Source organism: Heptranchias perlo, chromosome 17 (genome assembly GCF_035084215.1).
Source record: "Heptranchias perlo isolate sHepPer1 chromosome 17, sHepPer1.hap1, whole genome shotgun sequence".
Taxonomy (NCBI): Eukaryota; Metazoa; Chordata; class Chondrichthyes; order Hexanchiformes; family Hexanchidae; genus Heptranchias; species Heptranchias perlo.
In genome coordinates this window covers 8,038,349-8,060,028 of record NC_090341.1, presented here as the reverse complement: position 1 = coordinate 8,060,028, position 21,680 = coordinate 8,038,349, and the positions used below count along the sequence as shown (strand labels likewise).

Sequence of the window (21,680 nt, the reverse complement as noted above, 5' to 3'; positions counted from 1 at the left end):
TCAAACTCCTACCTGACTTGTTTTTCCATCATCTGTGGGGTGGTACAAGTCACTGATTGAAACAAATCTGGAACAGCAGATAAAACTCTGTTAGAGGTTTGATATCTGATTAAATTTAAAAAAACTTTAAGCAACCAAAATATACAAGAGAGATTTCAGCATATATGGAGGATTGGTAACATGGTCGATTAGTACCCTTGATTGCAAAAGCAAACAAAATTTTGTGGTGATTCATCAGTCTGAGCGTTGTGTTGGTCCACGTATGAAACCCACCACCATTCCACCTAATGTGACAGAGACATCTATTAAGAAGGTCATCCATCACCAGGAAATGCTCTGTCCAGCAGCAGAAAACAACTTGCAATGGACAGGACTTCATAGGAGGTACACAATATTGTAAATATTTAATTTCATTAATTTAAATTCAACTGTAACAGAAGAACAAAAAGACAGACTTGGATTTATACAGCCCCTTTTCACAACCTCAGGACTTTATAGTGAATGAAGGACTTTTGAAGTGTAGTCATTGTTGTAATGTAGGAAACATGGCAACCAATTTGCATACGGTAAGGTCCCACAAACAGCAATGAGATAATGACCAGATAATCTGTTTTTAGTGATATTGGTTGAGGGGTAAATATTGGCCAGGACACCAGGGAAGACTCTCCTGCTCTTCTTCAAAATAGTGCCATGGGATCTTTTCCCCCGAGAAGGCAGATGGGGCCTCGATTGAACGTCTCATCTGAAAGACGGCACCTCCAACAACGCAACACTGGAGTGTCAGCCTAGATTTTGTCTCCGAAATGGGGCTCAAACTCACAACCTTCTGCAAGGTTGAAACTGGCAAAACAAAAATTTAGGTCAGACATCAGTAAGTTTTATTTGGAGAGGGAGCGAGAACAACACGTCGAATGGCCTACTGTGTAGGGAAGTAGGGATTAAAACTCCTGAACCCCTTCAAGAAACGAATGGATACTGTGAGCAGGAGGGGGTGGAGGTGGAGAAAGGAACTAACTGTAGGCTCTTTCTAGATGGATATGCTAGGATGGGCCAAATGCCCTCTTATTGATAACTACATTCCAATCATGTAATAAAACAAAACATCCTGTGTTTTTTCTTCCTCGTTCCTCACCCTACTTGGGTTTCCCCAGGTTGAGTGATATCTGTCCCCAAGCCTCCAGTAGGATCTTTCCAGTCAACTGTGCGAAGAGCCTGAAGAAAACACTGACTTTCTTTCCCTCACGGTGGAGGGGTGCCTGGCTTCTCCTTGGTGCTTTTGAATGATGTTGTGCAACATCAGTAACTCAGCAAAACAGGGGGTTGAAATAGAGACTACTCCCGCCCCCTCCCCCCCATTGTACCTTTTATTGGTGTCTGGAAATGCAATGACCTAAAGGAATGATTATGATTTGATAAAATGACAAACTGCAGTCTGCATCAAAAATGTTTCACTTTAAATTCTTAAAACAAAAATGTGATTTCATGGCATATAAAAGTCAGTGAATAAACAATTTTGTGTAACTTTGGCAAGACAGGCAAGCAACTGGAACACATTAACCCACCTAGTCACCAGTTCTGTACATGATTTAGCTGGGAAAAAGGACTTAACATTGGCAACCAGCGAAAAACACAATCTACACGATCCATCCAGAATCCACAGTCCACCCCCGTCAAAGTATCCAACTGTTGCTTAAATTATTCCAGTATTTTTGTCTCCAATATCCTACGTGGAAATCCATTCAATCACTTTTTGGGTGAAAAAACTTGCTGACTTTAGTCCTAGATTTGCCTTTTACTGGTATAAGCCTGTGCCACAAGGATCCCATGTAAAAAAAGCTGCACTATTCTACCTCCCTCAGTCTTCCCATACCTCCTATAAATCTACAGACTTTTAAAACCCAAACTTATCACCCAATTACTACTTCTTGATTTAGTCTGCATTCTCTCAGATTCCTTCCAACCTTGGCTGTGTCTTACTCACACTGAATTGTCAACCTAAAAAAAAACTAAGAGCCAGCGACTTCACAATAACACTCCCCTCCACCTAGCTGTGCCTGAAGCCAAGTAATAAAATCAAGCCACATTCAAGTACAACACAACCCGACAAGTCAGAGTTAGCAGGAAATGAATGCTGCTTCCCCCTGGATTACAGATTTACCTAACCTCGCCTTAAGATCCTCCACTCATCAATTTCTGCATGGAGCCTTCCTAAGGTGTGTCTGAATCAAGCTACTCACTACCCTAAGCGTACACCACCTTACTTTTAGGTTGACAGACACATCTCCATATCACAATGGCACTGGGAAGCCTGCCAATATAGGAGGAGCCACAAGCTGGAAATCCTAGCAGTTACTCTCCAGCTTATCTACCACCCACTTCCAAGTCAGTACCTATGAACACAAGTCACATGAAGAAAGCAGCCGGACCTTGATTCCGGACTTCTCCTTACCGGTGTGACCTGCCAACTAGTCAAACCTGGTGCAGAGAACTGCAGTTGCAATCAAGCATAATATACAGCCCCACCCTCACGCAGCTGTACACAAATCACAAACCTAACATGGGGAGAAAATAAAAACAACACCCTCCTTCACAGGCCAGGAGCTGCACTCCACTGAGCAACAGGCAACAAGCCCACAGCAATCTAAAAGTTCATGATGTACCCCCAATTGGGCATCTATTGGTCCCTACAATTTACCACTGGTGCAACAGTTGCAAACCAGTCCCCCAAGATATGACATTGTGAGTACTGTAGGCCAAGTTGAGGAGAATAGAATACAGGGAGCTGGGTCACAAAGAGTACGCACAACATATAGCTCATAAAACAGATCGCAACAATGCTTACATCTATAAATAACAACTTCAGACATAAGAAGTGCCTTACGTTTTGTCAATAGGGTCCAGAAGCTCTAGTGCTGGCTGAACCTCCTTCTCAGGATTGTTGGTCTCCACAGTGGTGCTGACAATGGCAACATATTTTCCTTCAGCTGCCACGTTGTGTGCATAAGACATGATGCAAACATAGATGTCTGAAGGAAAAATGCATTTGTTTTAATGATGTTGCCCTATGGTTGAAGAAATCAAACTCAGCAAATTTGAAAATTATAACACTAATGTCCGATTATCACTCCCCCAACGCCTGCACTGATCCCTTTGTCCCCCTCTCCCTTTCAGCATGGCGTCCAATTCTGCTGGAGTACGATTCTGCAGGTACTGGAGATCCTCCGACCTGCTCGTTTGTGAGTCCAGACACGGGGCAATAAGAGGCTGTTCAACTGTGGTGGGGGACGGGGGTGGAAGGGAAACGCTTTCCTCACCCAACATCCACACACATGCACACACTTTCCAGCTGGGATGAATGGAGAGCCATCAGGACTGGGCACCTCAGTTGACTTTTTCTCTCACTACCCCTGGACACGAGGGGCAGTTGTGGAACCCCCAAACACTGCCTTGGCAGAGATCAGCTACTTCTACATGGGCTGGGGATTAAAGCTTGTTGCCATCCGTACTGCATTACACAATGCATTTATCCACCAAGGCATCAATGGAGCTTTTCCTGGTCTTTCAACTGTGATGATATTTGTTCGATTGCCACATGTAGCACCAAGGACTCTACCTGATCCACACAATCTCCCCCACCCCCTGCCCCCCCAACTCATACAAGATGCAATTTATGTTGCTTTACAGATCATGCATTACCTGACTTCCTGTTGAGCTGCACCTGTGGAATGATGATCTGACAGGAGTTACAATCATTTGTGTTTTTGATTGGATGGCTGAGGATGCAGATGACCCTTATGACCTCTCCGACCTTCTTCGTCAGCTTAGGTGCATAGCTGGGGTCACAGATCAGCTGCTTGCAGCGGGCAGTCTGGATATGTAAAAAGAAAAAAAAGTGATAATTGGTTCCCTCCACCCCCTAAAATTCCCAGAGTGCAGAATTCCTCACCTCCCTCAGTCTTTCCTTTCTCTTACTGTCTACTTTTAAGAACACAAACTTTGCATCACCTCGCCATTACTTCTCAATTTACCTTGCCTTTTCAACGTTGGTGTCCTGCACTATGAACTTTGGCCCTTCACCTAGGTTTCTTAATAAAAAAAGATAAAATATCTAAAGGGGAACATTACTTTGGGGCGGTGATAGTTGTCACTTGCTTTTGGTGTAAAGAAATTCCAACCCAATAAAGCTTGCTTGAAAAAAATCAAATTCTTATTCTTCACTTCTCAACAACAACTTGCATTTATATAGCGCCTTTAACATAGTAAAACGTCCCAAGGCACTAATCTCCTGCCGACAGGAAGAAGCCATGACTGCTCACAGTGCATCAGAGATCCGAACCCAGCTCATATGGTTTTCATGTTGTGGACACGGAATCGGCATCCAAAGCGCAGAAAGATGTCACTGTGTTAAGCACATTGAGAGCCATCTGCCAACAGACCAGTCATGTAAGTCTGCCGAGTAGGTATCTCCCAGTTAGCGAACAGGCATCAGGCCCCTGAACCAGCTAACCCAGTACTACAAAAAATTTTAAGTTCTCCTCAAAAAGCTACAAGATAAACAAACAAAAAGCGGCGAGCGGGCCGTGGATATAAAGCGCAGCGGAGGCCAGAGATTAAAAGCGGAGAGAGCGAGACCAACTCAACCAAAGTTAGAAATCTGAAAAAGTAACATAACAATCAGCGGAGAGAGAAAGGAGTGGCGGAACCAGAGGGCATTAAGATAAGTATCGAGGTTAAGTATCAAGGTAGGGAACTAGGGTAAAGAACTAGAACAATCTTAAAATAAAAAACCCTTCAAATTTAATTTTTAAAAAATTCTTAAATGAAACAAGACTAACTAAGTAAATAAACAAATAAAAACTAGAAATGGCAGTGCAGGTTATGTGTCAGGATTGTAGTATGTGGCAGTTTGTGGACAGCAAGACAGTCCCGGATTGCCATATCTGCAGTAAATGTCTCTGGCTCGAGACACTCTGGCTCAGGGTCTTTGAACTGGAGCAAGTTTGAGACACTCCAAAACATAAGGAACGGGGAGTAATGTCTGGACAGTTTTCTCCAGAATCCTGTCACACCTCAGAGGATAGCACAGGTACAGAAGGGGGAAAAGAGTGTGACTGGTAGTCAGCAGGGTAGTGGGAACAGAGGAGAGATAGAGGAGGTGGTCTCACAGACACTAGTCTTGTCCAACAGGTACAATGCTCTTGACACCTGAGAGGATAAGGAAAAAGAATGCCAGAAGGACAGCCAGAATGTGGACCAAGGCATCCTGGAACAGGAGGCTGTCCAAGGGGAGAAGGTGCAGAGTAGTAAGGTGGTTGTTATAGAAGATTTGATAATTAGAGGGACAGATTAGATCCTTTGCAGTCAGGATCTAGAGTCTTGAAGGCTGTGTTGCCTACCTGGTACCAGGGTAAGGGACATCTTAAACAGCTGGAAAAGAATCTGGAAAGGGAAAGGGAGGGTCCAGTTGTTGTGACCCACGTTGGAACCAACGACACAGGAAAGAATAAGGAGGAGGTCCTGGTAAGGGAGTATCAGGAGTTAGAAACTAAACTGAAAAGCAGGACCTCCAGCGTAGTAATCTCAGGATTATTACATGAGCCATGTGCGAGTTGGCATAGGGACAAACAGGAAAGTAAACACGTGTCTGAGGATTGGTGTGGGAAAGAGGGTTTCCTTTTCATGGGACACTGGCACCAGTACTGGGACATGGAGGAGCTGTACCATTGGGATGGGCAGCACCTGAACTGGGCTGGAACCAAGGTCCTAGCATAAAGGATAAATAGGGTGGCTAGTAAGACGTTAAACAGATTTTGGGGGGGGTTCGGGCAAAAACATCAGTAAAAAAGAAGATAAAACAAGAGTGAGAAAAAGGGACCACAGTAAAGTCCAGGCCAGGTCTGGGAAACAATAAAATAACAAATTAACACAGCGAGAGTGATGAATAAGAAAACTTATAAAAAAGGTAAAAAATAAAACAAAAGACGATTTAAACTACTTGTACAGCAACGTACACAGCATCCGAAATAAAAGGGGGGAACTGGAGGCAATAATCCAAAGCAAGGAACTAGATGTAGTAGGAATAACAAACATGGCTACGTAAAGAACAGGACTGGCAACTAAATATTGCAGGTTATAACAATCAGAAAGGATGTTGGGATGGTGGGGGGGGGGGGGGTGGAGCAGCTGTACTCATTCGGGAAAATATAATGGCAGTAGAAATAAGGGACATAATTAACTGAAGGCTAGAAACAGAATCCATATGGATCTAAATAAAAGATAAGGGATCGATCACACTAATGGTATACTACAGAGCAGCTAATAGTGGAAAGGAGGTAGAGGAAGAAATATGTAAGCAAATATGTGAAGTGAGTAAAGGGCATAGAATAATAATCATGGGAGATTTTAACTATCCCCAAATAAATTGACAAGAAGAGATAGGTAAAAGGGTACAGGGAATGGAGTTTTTAAAAATGTGTGCAAGACTCATTTCTCACCCATTATGTAAAAAGCCCAAGAGAGGGTGCACTACTGAATCTAGTAATAGGAAATGAACCAGAACAGATAAGAGAAGCAAGCATAGGGGAATATCTAGGTAATAGTGATCGCAACATAATAAGGTTTAAAATAATGATTGAGAAGGACATAAGTAATAAATTGGAAAAAAGCTAATTGAGGGGATGAGAATGGAACTGGGAAAAATTAACTGGAAAAATTTACTGACAAAGAAATAGAACAGCAGTGGGAAACATTCAAAACTGTGATCAAGAGTGTCCAGGAGAAATATATCCCACTAAAATGCAAGAACAAACTAGCCAGTAATGACACACCATGGATGAAGAAAGAAATAAGGACAAAATTGAAGCTAAAGAAAAAGGCATACACTAAGTACATAGACAACAAAGGAGAGGATGACAATAGGAAATACGAAAAGGTTAGGAAAGAAATCAAAAAAACAATTATGAAGGCAAAAAGAAACCACGAAATTAAATAATCATGGAATATCAAAAAAAAGTATTCTACAGACACATAAATAACAAAGAAAAAAATCAGGATAGGGATAGGGCCACTAAGGGATATACACGATAAACTCACAGGCAAGGGCAGCAAAATGGCAGAAATATTAAATAATTACTTTGATTCAGTATTTACCAGGGAGACTAACATGGTGGGCATGACATTAACAGAAGAGATCAAAAAAGATGGAGAGGTATTTAAGATAGAAAGGGGGGAAATAATTGATAAACTAAGCAAACTTAGAGGGGATAAAACCCCAGGTCCAGATGGATTGCATCCACGCATACTAAATGAGAGATAGCAGAGACATTATTACATATATATAAAAATTCATTGGAAAAGGGAATAGTGCCTGAGGACTGGAGGACAGTTAGTGTGATACCTAAATTTAGAAAAAGGAGATAGAACAATTAGCTTAACATCAGTGGTAAGATGAGATCATTGAATTCACAGTCAAAGATGTAATAGAGAAACATCTAGAAACCGAAAATACAATAAAAGGATAGTCAGCACGGATTTCGAAAGGGAAGGTCATGCTTGACCAACCTTATTGAATTCTTTGAAGTAGTAACAGAAAGTGTAGACAAGGGCAATGCAGTAGATGTAATATATTTGGATTTTCAAAAAGGCCTTCAATAACGTACCGCATAGTAGACTCATGACTAAGGTCAGAGCATGTGGAGTCAGGGAACAAGAAGCAGAATGGATAGCAAACTGGCTACAAAACAGAAAACAGAGTAGGGGTTAAAGATAGTTACTCAGACTGGCAAGAGGTGAGAAGTGGTGTTCCACAAGGATCGGTGGTAGGACCACTATTGTTCACCATGTACATAAAAGATTTGGACTTTGGAATCGGAAGTACAATTTCAAAATTTGCAGACGACACCAAATTGGGGGAATAGTTAATACACAGGAGGACGACAAAATACAGGAAGACATTAATAAACTTGCAGAATGGGTGTGTAACTGGCAAATGAATTTCAATATAGGCAAGTGTGAGTTGGTACATTTTGGTAAGCATAAGGAAGCCACATACTCCTTGGAAAATAAGAGACTAAACAGGGTAGAAGAGCAGAGAGATTTAGAGGGACAGTTGTACCCATCAGGAATGATTGAATAAGCTGGGGCACTTTTCTCCAGAAAAAAAGACTGAGAGGTGACCTGATTGAGGTCTTCAAGATTATGAAAGGGTTTGATAGGGTAGACGTAGAGATGGAGACGATGTTTTCACTTGCGGGGGAGATCAGAACTAGGGTCTATAAATTGAAGATAGTCACTAACAAATCCAATTCAAGAGAAACTTCTTCACCCAGAGAGTGGCAAGAATGTGGTACTTGCTACCACAAGGAGATGAGGCAACCAGCATAGATGCATTTAAGGGGAAGCTAGATAAACACATGAGGGAGAAGGGAATAGAAGGATATGTTAAGGTGAGATGAAGGTAGGAGAAGGCTCACATGGAGCATAAACAACGGCATGGACCCGTCGGGCCAAATGGCCTATTTCTGTGCTGTACATACTTTGAAATTCTTTGTAAAAAAAAATTCATGGGGTGAGCAGTATTTTACATTGAAAGCGATTTTTCTTCCTTAACTGTTGTTCCCCCCCCCAACCCCAAGTGAAAATTAAATCAATTTAAATCCCACCTTTCTAAAAGAGAGCAGGAGGGAACAAACTGAACACTGGATCATTCTCCACAGAAAGCTTGCTAAGCTAGTCTTTAAAGAGTTCTAGTATAGCTTCATGATACACAAACACCACACTTACCTCTCCTTCTGACTTGACACCCACCACATGCCCCTTTTCAAACACAATTTCATCCACTGATTTGTTGAGCATGTAAGTGCCCCCATAGATGGCACTCAGTCTGGTAAAGAAAACAGGAGAAACAAAAAGGTGCATCAGAACCCATCTTCTGAGAAATAAGGTCAATAGTGCCGTCTATTAGACCAAATACAGGGTTATCCATTGGCATCCAAATATCTATCTATCTATCTCTTGCATGTCTCAGGACTCCAGCTTTATAATATAGGCATTAGGCAGTACAACCTTGTGCTCCACCATCCCCGATGTCAGTGTATATCTAGCCAAGACTTGTAGCATGAAAATCTCCACATTCTGTTACCTGGAAGAGTCCTACGTAACAAGAACTTGGGCATTGTCAACATCGGGTACGACTGGACTGAGAACCTACAGCACATTGCTGTACACATTAACAAGACACTAAATTATCAAATATCACACTGGAAGAGTCAAGGCAACTCAAGGTTGGACTCGAGTTACACTATTAGAGCAGTACAAGCAGAACTTTCCTATTTAATTAAAAACTCTGCTATACCGGACCGAGGACGCTCAGCGGTGATACTGGGTGTCAGAAGTGGAAGTGCTGTTCCAAATCGCTAGCAGAAAAGAAAATATCACCCCCACCAAAAAAATATGAATGAGGGGTACTGCTTAAAAATAAAACTATTGGATCTCGCATCGGCTTTGCTTACGGAAAATCAGGAGAGCTATTTTCCCTCAGAATGCATTAGTGATGCTGTAGGTATGGGTATGATGGGGATTTGCAGCTTCTGAAGCTCCATCTGGTGGTAGAAGCATGCATTGCAGAAGTGACCGTCAGACTGGTGATGCCCATATAAGGAGTGCACGACATCCATAGCAAATACAATATATTACACAGATGCTGCCATTACCTAGCAAAGCCTTGCGGCAGCTCTCCAAGTCCATAGAGTGGATAGAGATAAGGACTCTTGCTGTACCGAGCCAATGACTCACTGTACAATTTAATTCGATCAATGGCATCCTTACATGGTTGGTCCAAGTAACTGGCAACAAAAAAGGAAGAGTTCAGACATCTTTTACTGTAAAATCACAAAATTCAACCAGTCTTCTTTCAAAAATCAAAGAGTTGGTTCCCCTGATAGGTTAGTGGGCAAATACAATAATTGGCGAAGCAACAGACCAGCAGGATCCCAGGCATAGAACAGAATCACAGAAGGAGGCCATTCTGCCTATCGTGTCTGTGCCGGCCGAAAAACAGCTATCCAGCTTAATCCCACTTTCCAGCACTTGGTCTGTAGCCCTGTAGATTACGGCACTTCAAGTGCTCATCCAAGTACTTTTCAAAATGAGTTGAGGGTTTCTGCCTCTACCACCCTTTCAGGCAGTGAGTTCCAGACCCGCACCACCCTCTAGATGAAAAAAAATTCTCCTCTAATCCTTCTACCATTTACTTAAAATCTATGCCCCGTGGTCACTGACCCCTCTGCTACGTGAAATAGGTCCTTCCAATCCACTCTATCTAGGCCCCTCATAATTTATACGCCTCAATTAAATCAACCTTCAGCCTCCTATGTTCCAATTAAAACAACCCCAGCCTATCCAATCTTTCCTCATAGCTAAAATTCTCCAGTCCTGGCAACATCCTCATAAATCTCCTCCATACCCTCTCCAGTGCAATCACATCTTTCCTGTAATGTGACCAGAACTCTACGCAATACTCCAGCTGTGGCCTAACTAATGCTTTACACAGTTCTAGCATAACCTCCCTGCTCTTATAGTCTATGCCTCAGCTAATAAAGGAAAGCATCCCATATGCCTTTTTAACCACCTTATCTACCTGTTCTGCTACCTCCAGGGATTGGTGGACATGCACTCCAAGGTCCCTCTCTTCCTTTACACATCTCAGTATCCTCCCATTTATTGTGTATTCCATTACCTTATTTGCCCAAATGCTCACACTTCTCCGGATTGAATTCCATTTGCCACTTTTCTGCCCACCTGACCAGTCCATTGATATCTTCCTGCAGTCGACAGCTTTCCACCTCACTATCAACCACACGGCCAACTTTTGTATCATTTGCAAACTTCTTAATCATGCCCCTTACATTTAGGTCTAAGTCATTAATTTTTTTAAAAATTCGTTCATAGTATGCGGGCGTCATTGGCAAGGCCAGCATTTATTGCCCATCCCTAATTGGCCTTAAGTGGTGGTGAGCCGCCTTCTTGAACCGCTGCAGTCCGTGTGGTGAAGGTTCTCCCACAGTGCTGTTAGGAAGGGAGTTCCAGGATTTTGACCCAGCGACGATGAAGGAACGGCGATATATTTCCAAGTCGGGATGGTGTGTGACTTGGAGGGGAACGTGCAGGTGGTGTTGTTCCCATGTGCCTGCTGCTCTTGTCCTTCTAGGTGGTAGAGGTCATAGGTTTGGGGGGTGCTGTCGAAGAAGCTTTGGCGAGTTGCTGCAGTGCATCCTGTGGATGGTACACATTGCAGCCACTGTGCGCCGGTGGTGAAGGGAGTGAATGTTTAGGGTGGTGGATGGGGTGCCAATCAAGCGGGCTGCTTTGTCCTGGATGGTGTCGAGCTTCTTGTATTGTTGGAGCTGCACTCATCCAGGCAAGTGAAGAGTATTCCATCACGATCCTGACTTGTGCCTTGTGGATGGTGGAAAGGCTTTGGGGAGTCAGAAGGTGAGTCACTCGCCGCAGAATACCCAGCCTCTGACCTGCTCTTGTAGCCACAGTATTTATGTGGCTGGTCCAGTTAAGTTTCTGGTCAATGGTGACCCCCAGGATGTTGATGGTGGGGGATTTGGCAATGGTAATGCCGTTGAATGTCAAAGGGAGGTGGTTAGACTCTCTCTTGTTGGAGATGGTCATTGCCTGGCACTTGTCTGGCGCGAATGTTACTTGCCACTTGTCAGTCCAAGCCTGGATGTTGTCCAGGTCTTGCTGCATGCAGGCACGGACGGGTTCATTATCTGAGGGGTTTGGAGTGGAACTGAACACTGTGCAATCATCAGCGAACATCCCCATTTATGACCTTATGATGGAGGGAAGGTCATTGATTGAAGCAGCTGAAGACAGTTGGGCCTAGGACACTGCCCTGAGGAACTCCTGCAGCAATGTCCTGGGGCTGAGATGATTGGCCTCCAACAACCACTACCATCTTGCTTTGTGCTAGGTATGACTCCAGCCACTGGAGAGTTTTGCCCCCAATTCCAATTGGCTTCAATTTTACGAGGGCTCCTTTGGTGCCACACTCAGTCAAATGCTGCCTTGATGTCATGGGCAGTCACTCTCACCTCACCTCTGGAATTCAGCTCTTTTGTCCACGTTTGGATCAAGGCTGTAATGAGGTCTGGAGCAGAGTGGTCCTGGCGGAACCCAAACTGAGCATCGATGAGCAGGTTATTGGTGAGTAAGTGCCGCTTGACAGCGCTGTCGACGACACCTTCCATCACTTTGCTGATGATTGAGAGTAGACTGATGGGGCGGTAATTGGCCGGATTGGATTTGTCCTGCTTTTTGTGGACAGGACATACCTGGGCAGTTTTCCACATTGTCGGGTAGATGCCAGTGTTGTAGCTGTACTGGAACAGTTTGGCTAGAGGATCGGCTAGTTCTGGAGCACAAGTCTTCAGCACTAGTCGGAATGTTGTCAGGGCCCATAGCCTTTGCTGTATCTAGTGCACTCAGCTGTTTCTTGATATCACGTGGAGTGAATAGAATTGGCTGAAGACTGGCTTCTGTGATGGTGGGGATATCGGGAGGAGGCAGAGATGGATCATCCACTCGGCACTTCTGGCTGAAGATGGTTGCAAACGCTTCAGCCTTGTCTTTTGCACTCACGTGCTGGACTCCGCCATCATTGAAGATGGGGATGTTTGCAGAGCCTCCTCTTCCCATTAGTTGTTTAATTGTCCACCACCATTCACGACTGGATGTGGCAGGACTGCAGAGCTTTGATCTGATCCGTTGATGGTGGAATCGCTTAGCTCTGTCTATAGCATGTTGCTTCTGCTGTTTAGCATGCATGTAGTCCCGTGTTGTAGCTTCACCAGGTTGGCACCTCATTTTTAGGTACACCTGGTGCTGCTCCTGGCATACTCTTCTACACTCCTCATTGAACCAGGATTGATCCCCTGGCTTGTTGGTTATGGTAGATTGAGGAATATGCCAGGCCATGAGGTTACAGATTGTGCTGGAATACAAATCTGCTGCTGCTGATGGCCCACAGCGCCTCATGGATGCCCAGTTGAGCTGCCAGATCTGTTCTGAATCTATCCCATTTAGCACGGTGGTAGTGCCACACAACACGTTGGGTGGTGTCCTCAGTGTGAAGACGGGACTTTGTCTCCACGAGGACTGTGCAGTGGTCACTCCTACCAATACTGTCATGGACAGACGCATCTGCGACAGGTAGATTGGTGAGGACGAGGTCAAGGTTTTTCCCTCATGTTGGTTTGCTCACCACCTGCCGCAGGCCCAATCTGGCAGTTATGTCCTTCAGGACTCGGCCAGCTCGGTCAGTAGTGGTGCTACCGAGCCACTCTTGGTGATGGACATTGAAGTCCCCCACCCAGAGTACATTCTGTGCTCTTGCTACCCTCAGTGCTTCCTCCAAGTGGTGCTCAACATGGAGGAGGACTGATTCATCAGATGAGAGAAGGCAGTAGGTGGTAATCAGCAGGGGGTTTCTTTGCCCATGTTTGACCTGATGCCATGAGATTTCATGGGGTGTGGAGTCAATGTTAAGGACCCCCACAGCCACTCCCTCCTGACTGTATATCACTCTACCGCCACCTCTGATGGGTCTGTCCTGCCAGTGGGATAGGACATACCCAGGGATGGTGATGGAAGAGTCTGGGACTTTGGCTGAAAGGTATGATTCTGTAAGTATGGCTATGTCAGGCGGTTGCTTGACGAGTCTGTGGGACAGCTCTCCCAATTTTGGCACAAGTCCCCAGATGTTAGTAAGGAGGACTTTGCAGAGTCAACTGAGCTTGGTTGGCCTTTGTCGTGTCCAGTGCCTAGTGGTCCCGATGCCAGGTGGACCGTCGGTTTTATTCTTATGACTTTTCGTAGCGAGATTGTACAACTGAATGGCTTGCTAGGCCATTTCAGAGGGCGATTACGAATCAACCACATTGCTGTGGGTCTAGAGTCACATATAGGCCAGACCGGGTAAGGACGGTAGGTTTCCTTCCCTAAAGAAGGATATATACCACAAAAAGCAAGGGACCTAGTACTGAACCCTGTGGAACCCCACTGGAAACAGCCTTCCAGTCACTAAAACACCAGTCAACCATTACCCTTTGCTTCCTGCCACTGAGCCAATTTTGGATCCAACTTGCCACTTTCCCTTTGATTCCACGGGCCTTTACTTTTCTGACCTGTCTGCCACGTGGGACCTTGTCAAAAGCCTTGCTGAAATCCATGTGGACTACATCAAACCCGTTACCCTCATTGACCCCCCCCTTGTTACCTCCTCAAAAAATTCAATAAAGTTAGTCAGATACGACCTTCCTTTAACAAATCCACGCTGACTGTCCTTGATTAATCCATGCCTTTCTAAATGACGATATATACAATCTCTCAGAATTGTTTCCAATTATTTGCTCACTACCGAGTTACGGTTGGCTGGCCTGTAATTACTCGGTCTATCCTTTTCTCCCTTTTTAAACAATGGTACAACATTAGCAGTCCTCCATTCCTCCAGCACCACGCCCGTAGCCAGAGAAGATTTGAAAATGATGGTCAGAGATCCCTTGCTTCTCTTAACAGCCTTGGATACATTTCATCCGGGCCTGGCAATTTATCTACTTACAAAGATGCTAATCCGCTTAATATTTCCTCTCACTATGTTTATCCCATCCAATATTTCACACTCCTCCTCAACTACAATGTCTGCATCATCCCTCTCTTATGAAGACAGACGCAGAGTATCCATTAAGAACCAAACCCACATCTTCCGCCTCCACACAGAGACCAAAAATAGGCCCTGCTCTTAATGTATTTATAAAACATCTTTGCATTTTCCTTGTCAGTATTTTTTCATGCCCTCTCTTTGCTTTCATAATTTCCTTTTTAATTTCACCCCTGCACTTTCTATACTCCTCTAGGCTGTCTGCAGTACTGAACTCTCTGTGTCTGACATAAGCTTCACTTTTTTGCCTAATCTTACCTTGTATGCTCCTTGACATCCAAGGGGCTCTAGATTTGGCATTCCCATCCTTTCTTTGTGGGAACATATTTGCTATGAACCTCCACCGTCTTCCCCTTGAATGCCTCCCACTGTTCTGACACTGATTTACCTTCAAGTAACTGTTTCCAGTCCACTTTTGCTAAATCACTTCTTAGCTTAGTAAAATTTGCCTTTCCCCAATGGGGAACTTTTACTCCTGTTCTATATCTGTCCTTTTCCATAACTATGCTAAATCTAACTGAATTATGATCACTACCACCAAAATGCTCTCCCACTGATACTCCTTCCATCTGCCCAGCTTCATTCCCTAAAACCAAGTCCAGAACTGTCCCTTCACTTGTTGGGCTTGCTACGTACTGGCTAAAAAAGTTTCTGAATGCATTTTAAGAATTCTGCGCCCTCTGTACCTTTCACACTGATCCTATCCCAGTTAATATTAGGGTAGTTGAAATCCCCTACTATTATTGCCCAATTGTTTTCGCACTTCTCAGAAATTTGCCTACATATTTGTTCTTCTATCTCCCTCTGCATTAACCAGACACCGCATGGTGTCTGATCAGTGCAGCGTTAGGCGGGATGTCATAATCAATGCCAGTGCCCCCTAGGCTGGGTGGGCAAGGGAGAAAAGAGAAAGAAAAAAAAAAAATCAGCCAGAATTCCCATTCCTGATGATTATTCAGTAACACCTCTTGGAAAGGGTATGGATATCAGGAGAGGATATGATCAAGATTGGCCGTGATGCCCCCCATGGTCATATAGACTGATGCCACTCATGTCCATGCCTAACGGCTACTTGGGTGATGTAGCAGAGGGCTACCAGCACCTGTAGAACTGTACTTTAATACCTTGGAGCGGAGGAACCAAAAAAAGGTAAGGAAATAGGGAGAAAAATCAGCGTCTGCTCATCAGTCTACCCTTGAAGAAGTCACATTCCTTCATCAGGGTCCATGACATCAACACTGCAATTTTGCCTACAATCTGTCAAATAAAATTCCCAGAAAATAACAGGTACTACATAATCAATTCCAGATTAGAATTATAGTAAACCTACAATGATAATAAAAATGGGGCAAAAACAGCTTACATTTTATAGCACCTTATCACATGTCACAGAAATATTTCAAAGTACTTCACAGGCAATGAGTTATGCAGGCACTTCTGTTATGTAGATAAATGCAGCAGCCATTTTGTGCATAGAAAGATCCCTCAAAAACAAGGTGAATGGGATGATCTTGGCCAGGACATCAGGAGAACTCCCTGTTCTTCAAAGTGTGCCATGGGACCTTTCACATCCAACTGAATAGGTAGACAAGGCCTCGGTTTAATGTTTTAGCCAGTGGACGGGACATTTAACAATGCATCACTGCCCCCAGTGCTTCACTCGGAGGGTCAACCTGCATTATGTGCTCAAACTCCTGGTATGGGGCTCAAATTCACAATCCTCTCAGTAGAAGATACTCCCTATAGTGCACATAGTCCAGCCGACACATGCACAATGATTAACACTCAGTGCGGGTATCATCACATCTCAACTGTGAAACGCTATTGGTATTCTCCATTATACTAAGTGTCAGCAAAAAGTCAATTCACTCTCATTTATCCTGGCAGTCAGCAACTGGTAAAGGCTTGGAAGCAAGTCCTTGGCTCATTCTCTTGGGCGAGGAAGTTGGGAAAAAGAAAGAGCGGCCATTATTAGATAACTTGGGATGAAGGTGACCATTCAGCTCATTTGATTTGATCCTTCCAGATACCTGGTTTACTGTCTTGTCCATAATACAGCAGCCCTGGCAGTGGACACTTCCTCCATACCACACCAGAGTGCTAGCTCAGTAGAGCACTGGAGCGGCTGCCAAATTATTGTAGAATCATAGAAATTACAGCCCAGGAGGCCATTCAGCCCATCAAGACAGTGCTAGCTCTTCAACGAAGCTGTCTACTCTAATTCAATTCCCTACCCTTTCCCCATATTCTTCTATATTCTTCCTTTCAAATTCTTATCCAATTCCATTTTAAATGTTACAGCCTCTGCCTCAATAACCACTTTGGTAAAGCACTCAATGCCTGAATAACATTGTAAGGAAAAAAAAGTCAGACTTCCTTTTTCATTCTTTTAGTGAATATACCCACTTGCTACAGATTTGGGAATCTGTGGAAACGATATTTCACTATTTACCCTTTCAAAACCTTCCATAATTTTGAAAGCCAGTATTAGATCACCCTGTAATTTTTTCTGTTCCAATGAAAAATGCCCATGTTATACACTTCAAAGCTGGTATGGTACTCAAACGGTCAATTTTCAGGTCAAGTGAGACCATTGCCAACTGACTACCACTGATATGGGCGAGAGCAGGTATTATTTTCACCCAGTTGTCTTTTGAACCTATTTCCTACTACCTTATTCCCCAGATCTAGTACTCAGTGAAAAAGCTCCTACCAATTTCCTAATTTTAACTTGTCCCCATTGGCTTTTGAACATCTCACAACCCAAAGTGAATAATCTGCCTAGACCAACTTAGCTGATCCCCTTCATAACCTTAAAAACTTCAACTGGACCAACTAAAAGTTTCCTCTTTAAATGATAATTCACATGTGGATTATACTTTCTTTTGGATAAATACATTATTCACACAATATGAATCAAATTTATAAAAAGTCAAATGGTAACATACTCATCTGTTCTGTACAGAGCCAAAGCATGTCCTGTGAAGTCAATGACATCTTGTCCGAGGTCAAATTTCTTGTAGACCTCTCGCATAGTGGTCTTTTTGGGCTCGATGCCATGGTGCGTTTTAGGGTCATGCTCATCAAAACTGACAACAAACACTAAAAACTTTCGGAAACGTCGTTTTTCAAACATGCCCATCAGATCTGAAGGGAAAAGGAAAAATTGTGAATATTTCTTGGTGCCGTGTACACTTCAACTTTCCTCCACAGGCTCTCCCCCTTCACCACCTCAATATTTGACAGCATTATGCTCCACTTTCTGCACATGATATGGGCTGAAGGGCCTTCAACCAAGCCTATGATCTCATCCTTTGAAATACCAACCATGCCATTTTGCCTTGACAACATCTAGCTGCTACAGTATCCAGGACTGAACCACCTGGCACCCATTGGAGATGCTGATCGCCCTTTGGGTGAAGACATTAAAAGCAGGAAAATGATTCCAGAAAGCATTCAAACAACATATCTCCAGAATCAGTCCAGAGACATGTATCATCAGAACCTGAAACCTTGTGGAAAAATGAGGGGATAGCAAGACGCAGCAATTCATAGAGTTTGGAAGTTTAATTAAGAGTATTATCTACCTTGATCACAAAGCTGGGATGAAACCAACTGAAGACAACAAAGAGTCAAGTCTGAGTTCTGGCCTGCTTTTCAGCTGTAGGCCATCTCCTAGTTATTCTCCTCAGTTTGTACACAATAAAATTAACCGGGAGCAAAGTTTAAAGTCGTATTGCCTGAAATCAGATCATCAATTATTCCAGAAGTAAATTAAAAATGTCTAGTGCAAATTCCTTTAGATAGTTACATGGAATCAGACTTGGACCAGATTCCATAGAAGACAAATATCCTGTCTTACCCAAATACAAAGCAGTAAAAAAAAAAGCCAGCCTACCTTCTGCGCTGAAATCAAGATTGATCGCACCATCTACTTTCACAAGTTCACGGCTCCCTCAGTTGTCCCTTCTATTATCTACAGGCTGTTGAAACCCATGCTTGGTATTACCTACTCACCACCTCTCCTACCTCATTACTGTCCTAAACTACAGCCACTGGTCTTTCACCCAACTTTCTCAATGTTGAAGTTCCTGCTCATTTACCATGTGTGGGAAACTTGCATTTCAGACAGTAATACCTGAAGCCAACATCAGGCCGAGGAGCCCCTAAATGACAAGAGACCTGGCAAAACATAAAAACTCAGCCTCAATCAATTTCTGGGATAAAGGGATAAAAGGTAAATTGTTGAGCCATTTTCCATCGTTGAACACGCTGAAGGAACTCTTCCTCCCTCCCCCCTCATTTGAGGTCATCCTTCTTGCTACGTGTGCATGTATAAAAATCATTAAAGTCGGCTTTTACTGCCAATTTAGAATCAGTGTATTATTAGGTTCTTTTTAGGTTCTATGTTTTGCGCCAGAAAAAACGACAGCGGGGAGGGGCGGGGAGAAGAAAGAGAATTGGGCCCTAAGAAAGTATATATTTAGTTCAATCATTTTTTTTGAAACATCACAAAAAAAAAATCAAGAAAACAAAATAAGGAGCTAATAAAAAAGCATTGTTAAGCTAAATGACAACGCACCATTATTTTCACCGCTCGCAGACCCCACTTTTATGGGCGTAAACGCCCTTAACGTGACTAAAAGTTGGATATATATTTTGGATCTGATGGGATGCAGAATGGCACTGAGAGTTTACAACCAATATACAGTCACACAATAAGCATGCAGTGCAGAAAACCAAAATCAAGAGACCCATGTACATTGCCAGGCCTGATTGTAGGTAGAAAAATTGTGGGGATTTGAGGTTTTTGGAGATTGAGTTTGGAGGAAAAAAATTGCTCGACAAATTCAAGAGCAAGCAGAAGCCCTGGACCCCCAGTAGCAGACAAAGTGGCTCTCAGCATCTATAAACATCCAGAGCTTGGGGAGGGCCGCTTAACATGAACGTGTAGAGCCAGACTCTGCACAGACCCAAAGACCAAGTAGAAAACTCAGCTGAGAAGAAAAATCGCCATGTTTCTGACAGTTCAATCATTTATGAGGAGATACAACAATCTGAATGATTCACTGCCCGCTACATCAGCACTCCATCAGCAACGCACTGAAGCGTCAGCCTGGATTATGTGCTCAAGTCCCGGGATTGGGATTTGAACACATGACACTCACACTCAGGGATGACAGTGCTACCTCTAAGCTAAGACTGACAATAATATGGATATTCCATTGTATTTCAAGTGAAATGCATTAAATTGCCATTGATACCATAACCACAGAAACGAGAATGAGTTTTTGGTGATTAATATTTTTCAAATGAAAAAATCACAGGAAAATAAAAATGCCTCAAAAAAAAACAATCTCTATCATCAAACAATTGATCAGGTGCTTTTACTCACCAGAAGCTAAAGCCTCAGTCTCTGTAGATGGGACTTTGTGGATTTTCCCTGTTTTGTAGACAAAACTTCCTTCTATAACCTTGAAGTCCAGGTAACGGGTGACCTCTGTGTAAAGCAACATCTTAACGAGCTGGCCTAAGAAGACAATCATCAACAGCTAGCTGGTTTGTTGTTTAAGACATACAGGATACCCCAGTAACACACTGAAAATACAACATCTGAATCCTGTAGTGATGTTGCTGCAGCCAAGAATTATTCAAAACTGACGTTCGTAGAGAGGAGTTGGAAAGAGCGAGCTGACACGCTCCATTCTCCCATAAATTCTGTCGGCACCAAACAATTATGCTTAATTTGCTAAATAGCCACCTTGGTCCATTTCTGACATAAAAACATTAAATACTCTAAGTCAGACAGTGGAGAGAACAGGTCGGTTAACATCTCAAAGTGCAGATCTTTTATCAGAACTGAGAAGTTACCTTGTCTGCTGTTTTCTCCACAGATGCTGACTGACATGCTGAATGTTCCCAGCACTTTGTTTCTGTTTTAGATTTCCAGTATCTTGTTTTTAAACCATTTCATATAATTCAGGGTGAGCGTCATCGGTTTCTTTGAAAACAATAATCGCACTCAGGTTTTAAAAAACTCTATTTAGACACGGTCATATTTTCCAAGTCTTAGCACAAGTTTCCCAATCAGTACAGCTGATTGCAAGTGCACAGCGATCATTTGTGCCTGAAGAGACAGACACGTTTATTATCTGCTGATCTCATACAGGGTAACTCAATCCTGTTGACTTTTCGGGAGCAAGAAAGGCAGTTTAGCCATGGGTTTTTGTGACTCTCGTCCCTGCTACACCAGTGGGGAGGAGGAAAAAGGACTGTGTGGTGGATATTTGGTCAATAGCAAGTCCATCACTTCAATATTACTGAGTATATCTTCAATGATTTATGTTTCTATATGCTGGCTCACCTTAAGTGAGAACACTGGTCCCTTACTAGGGCAGCACTAATTCCAGCAGCTGGAAACTTGGATCAAAAAGGTGGATGGCTGGCATGGATAGCCCAGTAATTACTGCACTAAAGCCACAGATTATCAAAATCAAAGAAGAATGAAATTCAGTACTAGCTTTTGCCTGTAACTTCCAAAAGCAAAACTGTATGAATGTAAACACGAGAGGGGTCAGTGCTGGGGCAGGAAATATATTCCTCCAACTTTTTGCATCTAGCAGCACCTTTGAGCACTCTCATCATGTGTAACACCAGATACAGAGTAAAGCACCCTCTGCTCTGCACCCAGTAATAGATTCCAAACTCAGAACAGCACCCTCCACTGCATCACCGTCATCTCCTACACCACCCACGTTGTGGCCTCAGTGAAATTATGGGCATATTTGTGTTGTGTAATCAATACTAGAGAATTAGATCGAGATTGCGCATTTAACTCCAAGCCCTTATGGGTAACAGAGAATTGAGTCTTTCACCCCATTATTCTAGAAGAGAATCAAACCCAGATCCCAGGGTAAAGGAAAAGAAAAGATTCTATATTACATTTCTAGGT

General features: G+C 43.3%; 1 protein-coding gene across 1 annotated transcript in view; it reads right to left on the bottom strand.

Moving 5' to 3' along the window:
• The window catches only part of LOC137334017 (rab GDP dissociation inhibitor beta-like), a 59,340-nt gene that overhangs the window by 6,277 nt on the left and 31,383 nt on the right, over nucleotides 1–21,680 (bottom strand). The window contains exons 4-10 of the mRNA XM_067998426.1: nucleotides 20,124–20,258; nucleotides 17,677–17,875; nucleotides 9,711–9,842; nucleotides 8,782–8,881; nucleotides 3,697–3,868; nucleotides 2,882–3,026; nucleotides 13–67 (exon numbers count right to left, since the gene is read on the bottom strand). Coding sequence (XP_067854527.1) covers nucleotides 13–67; nucleotides 2,882–3,026; nucleotides 3,697–3,868; nucleotides 8,782–8,881; nucleotides 9,711–9,842; nucleotides 17,677–17,875; nucleotides 20,124–20,258 — 938 coding nt within the window. The remainder of the gene's footprint in view (nucleotides 1–12; nucleotides 68–2,881; nucleotides 3,027–3,696; nucleotides 3,869–8,781; nucleotides 8,882–9,710; nucleotides 9,843–17,676; nucleotides 17,876–20,123; nucleotides 20,259–21,680) is intronic.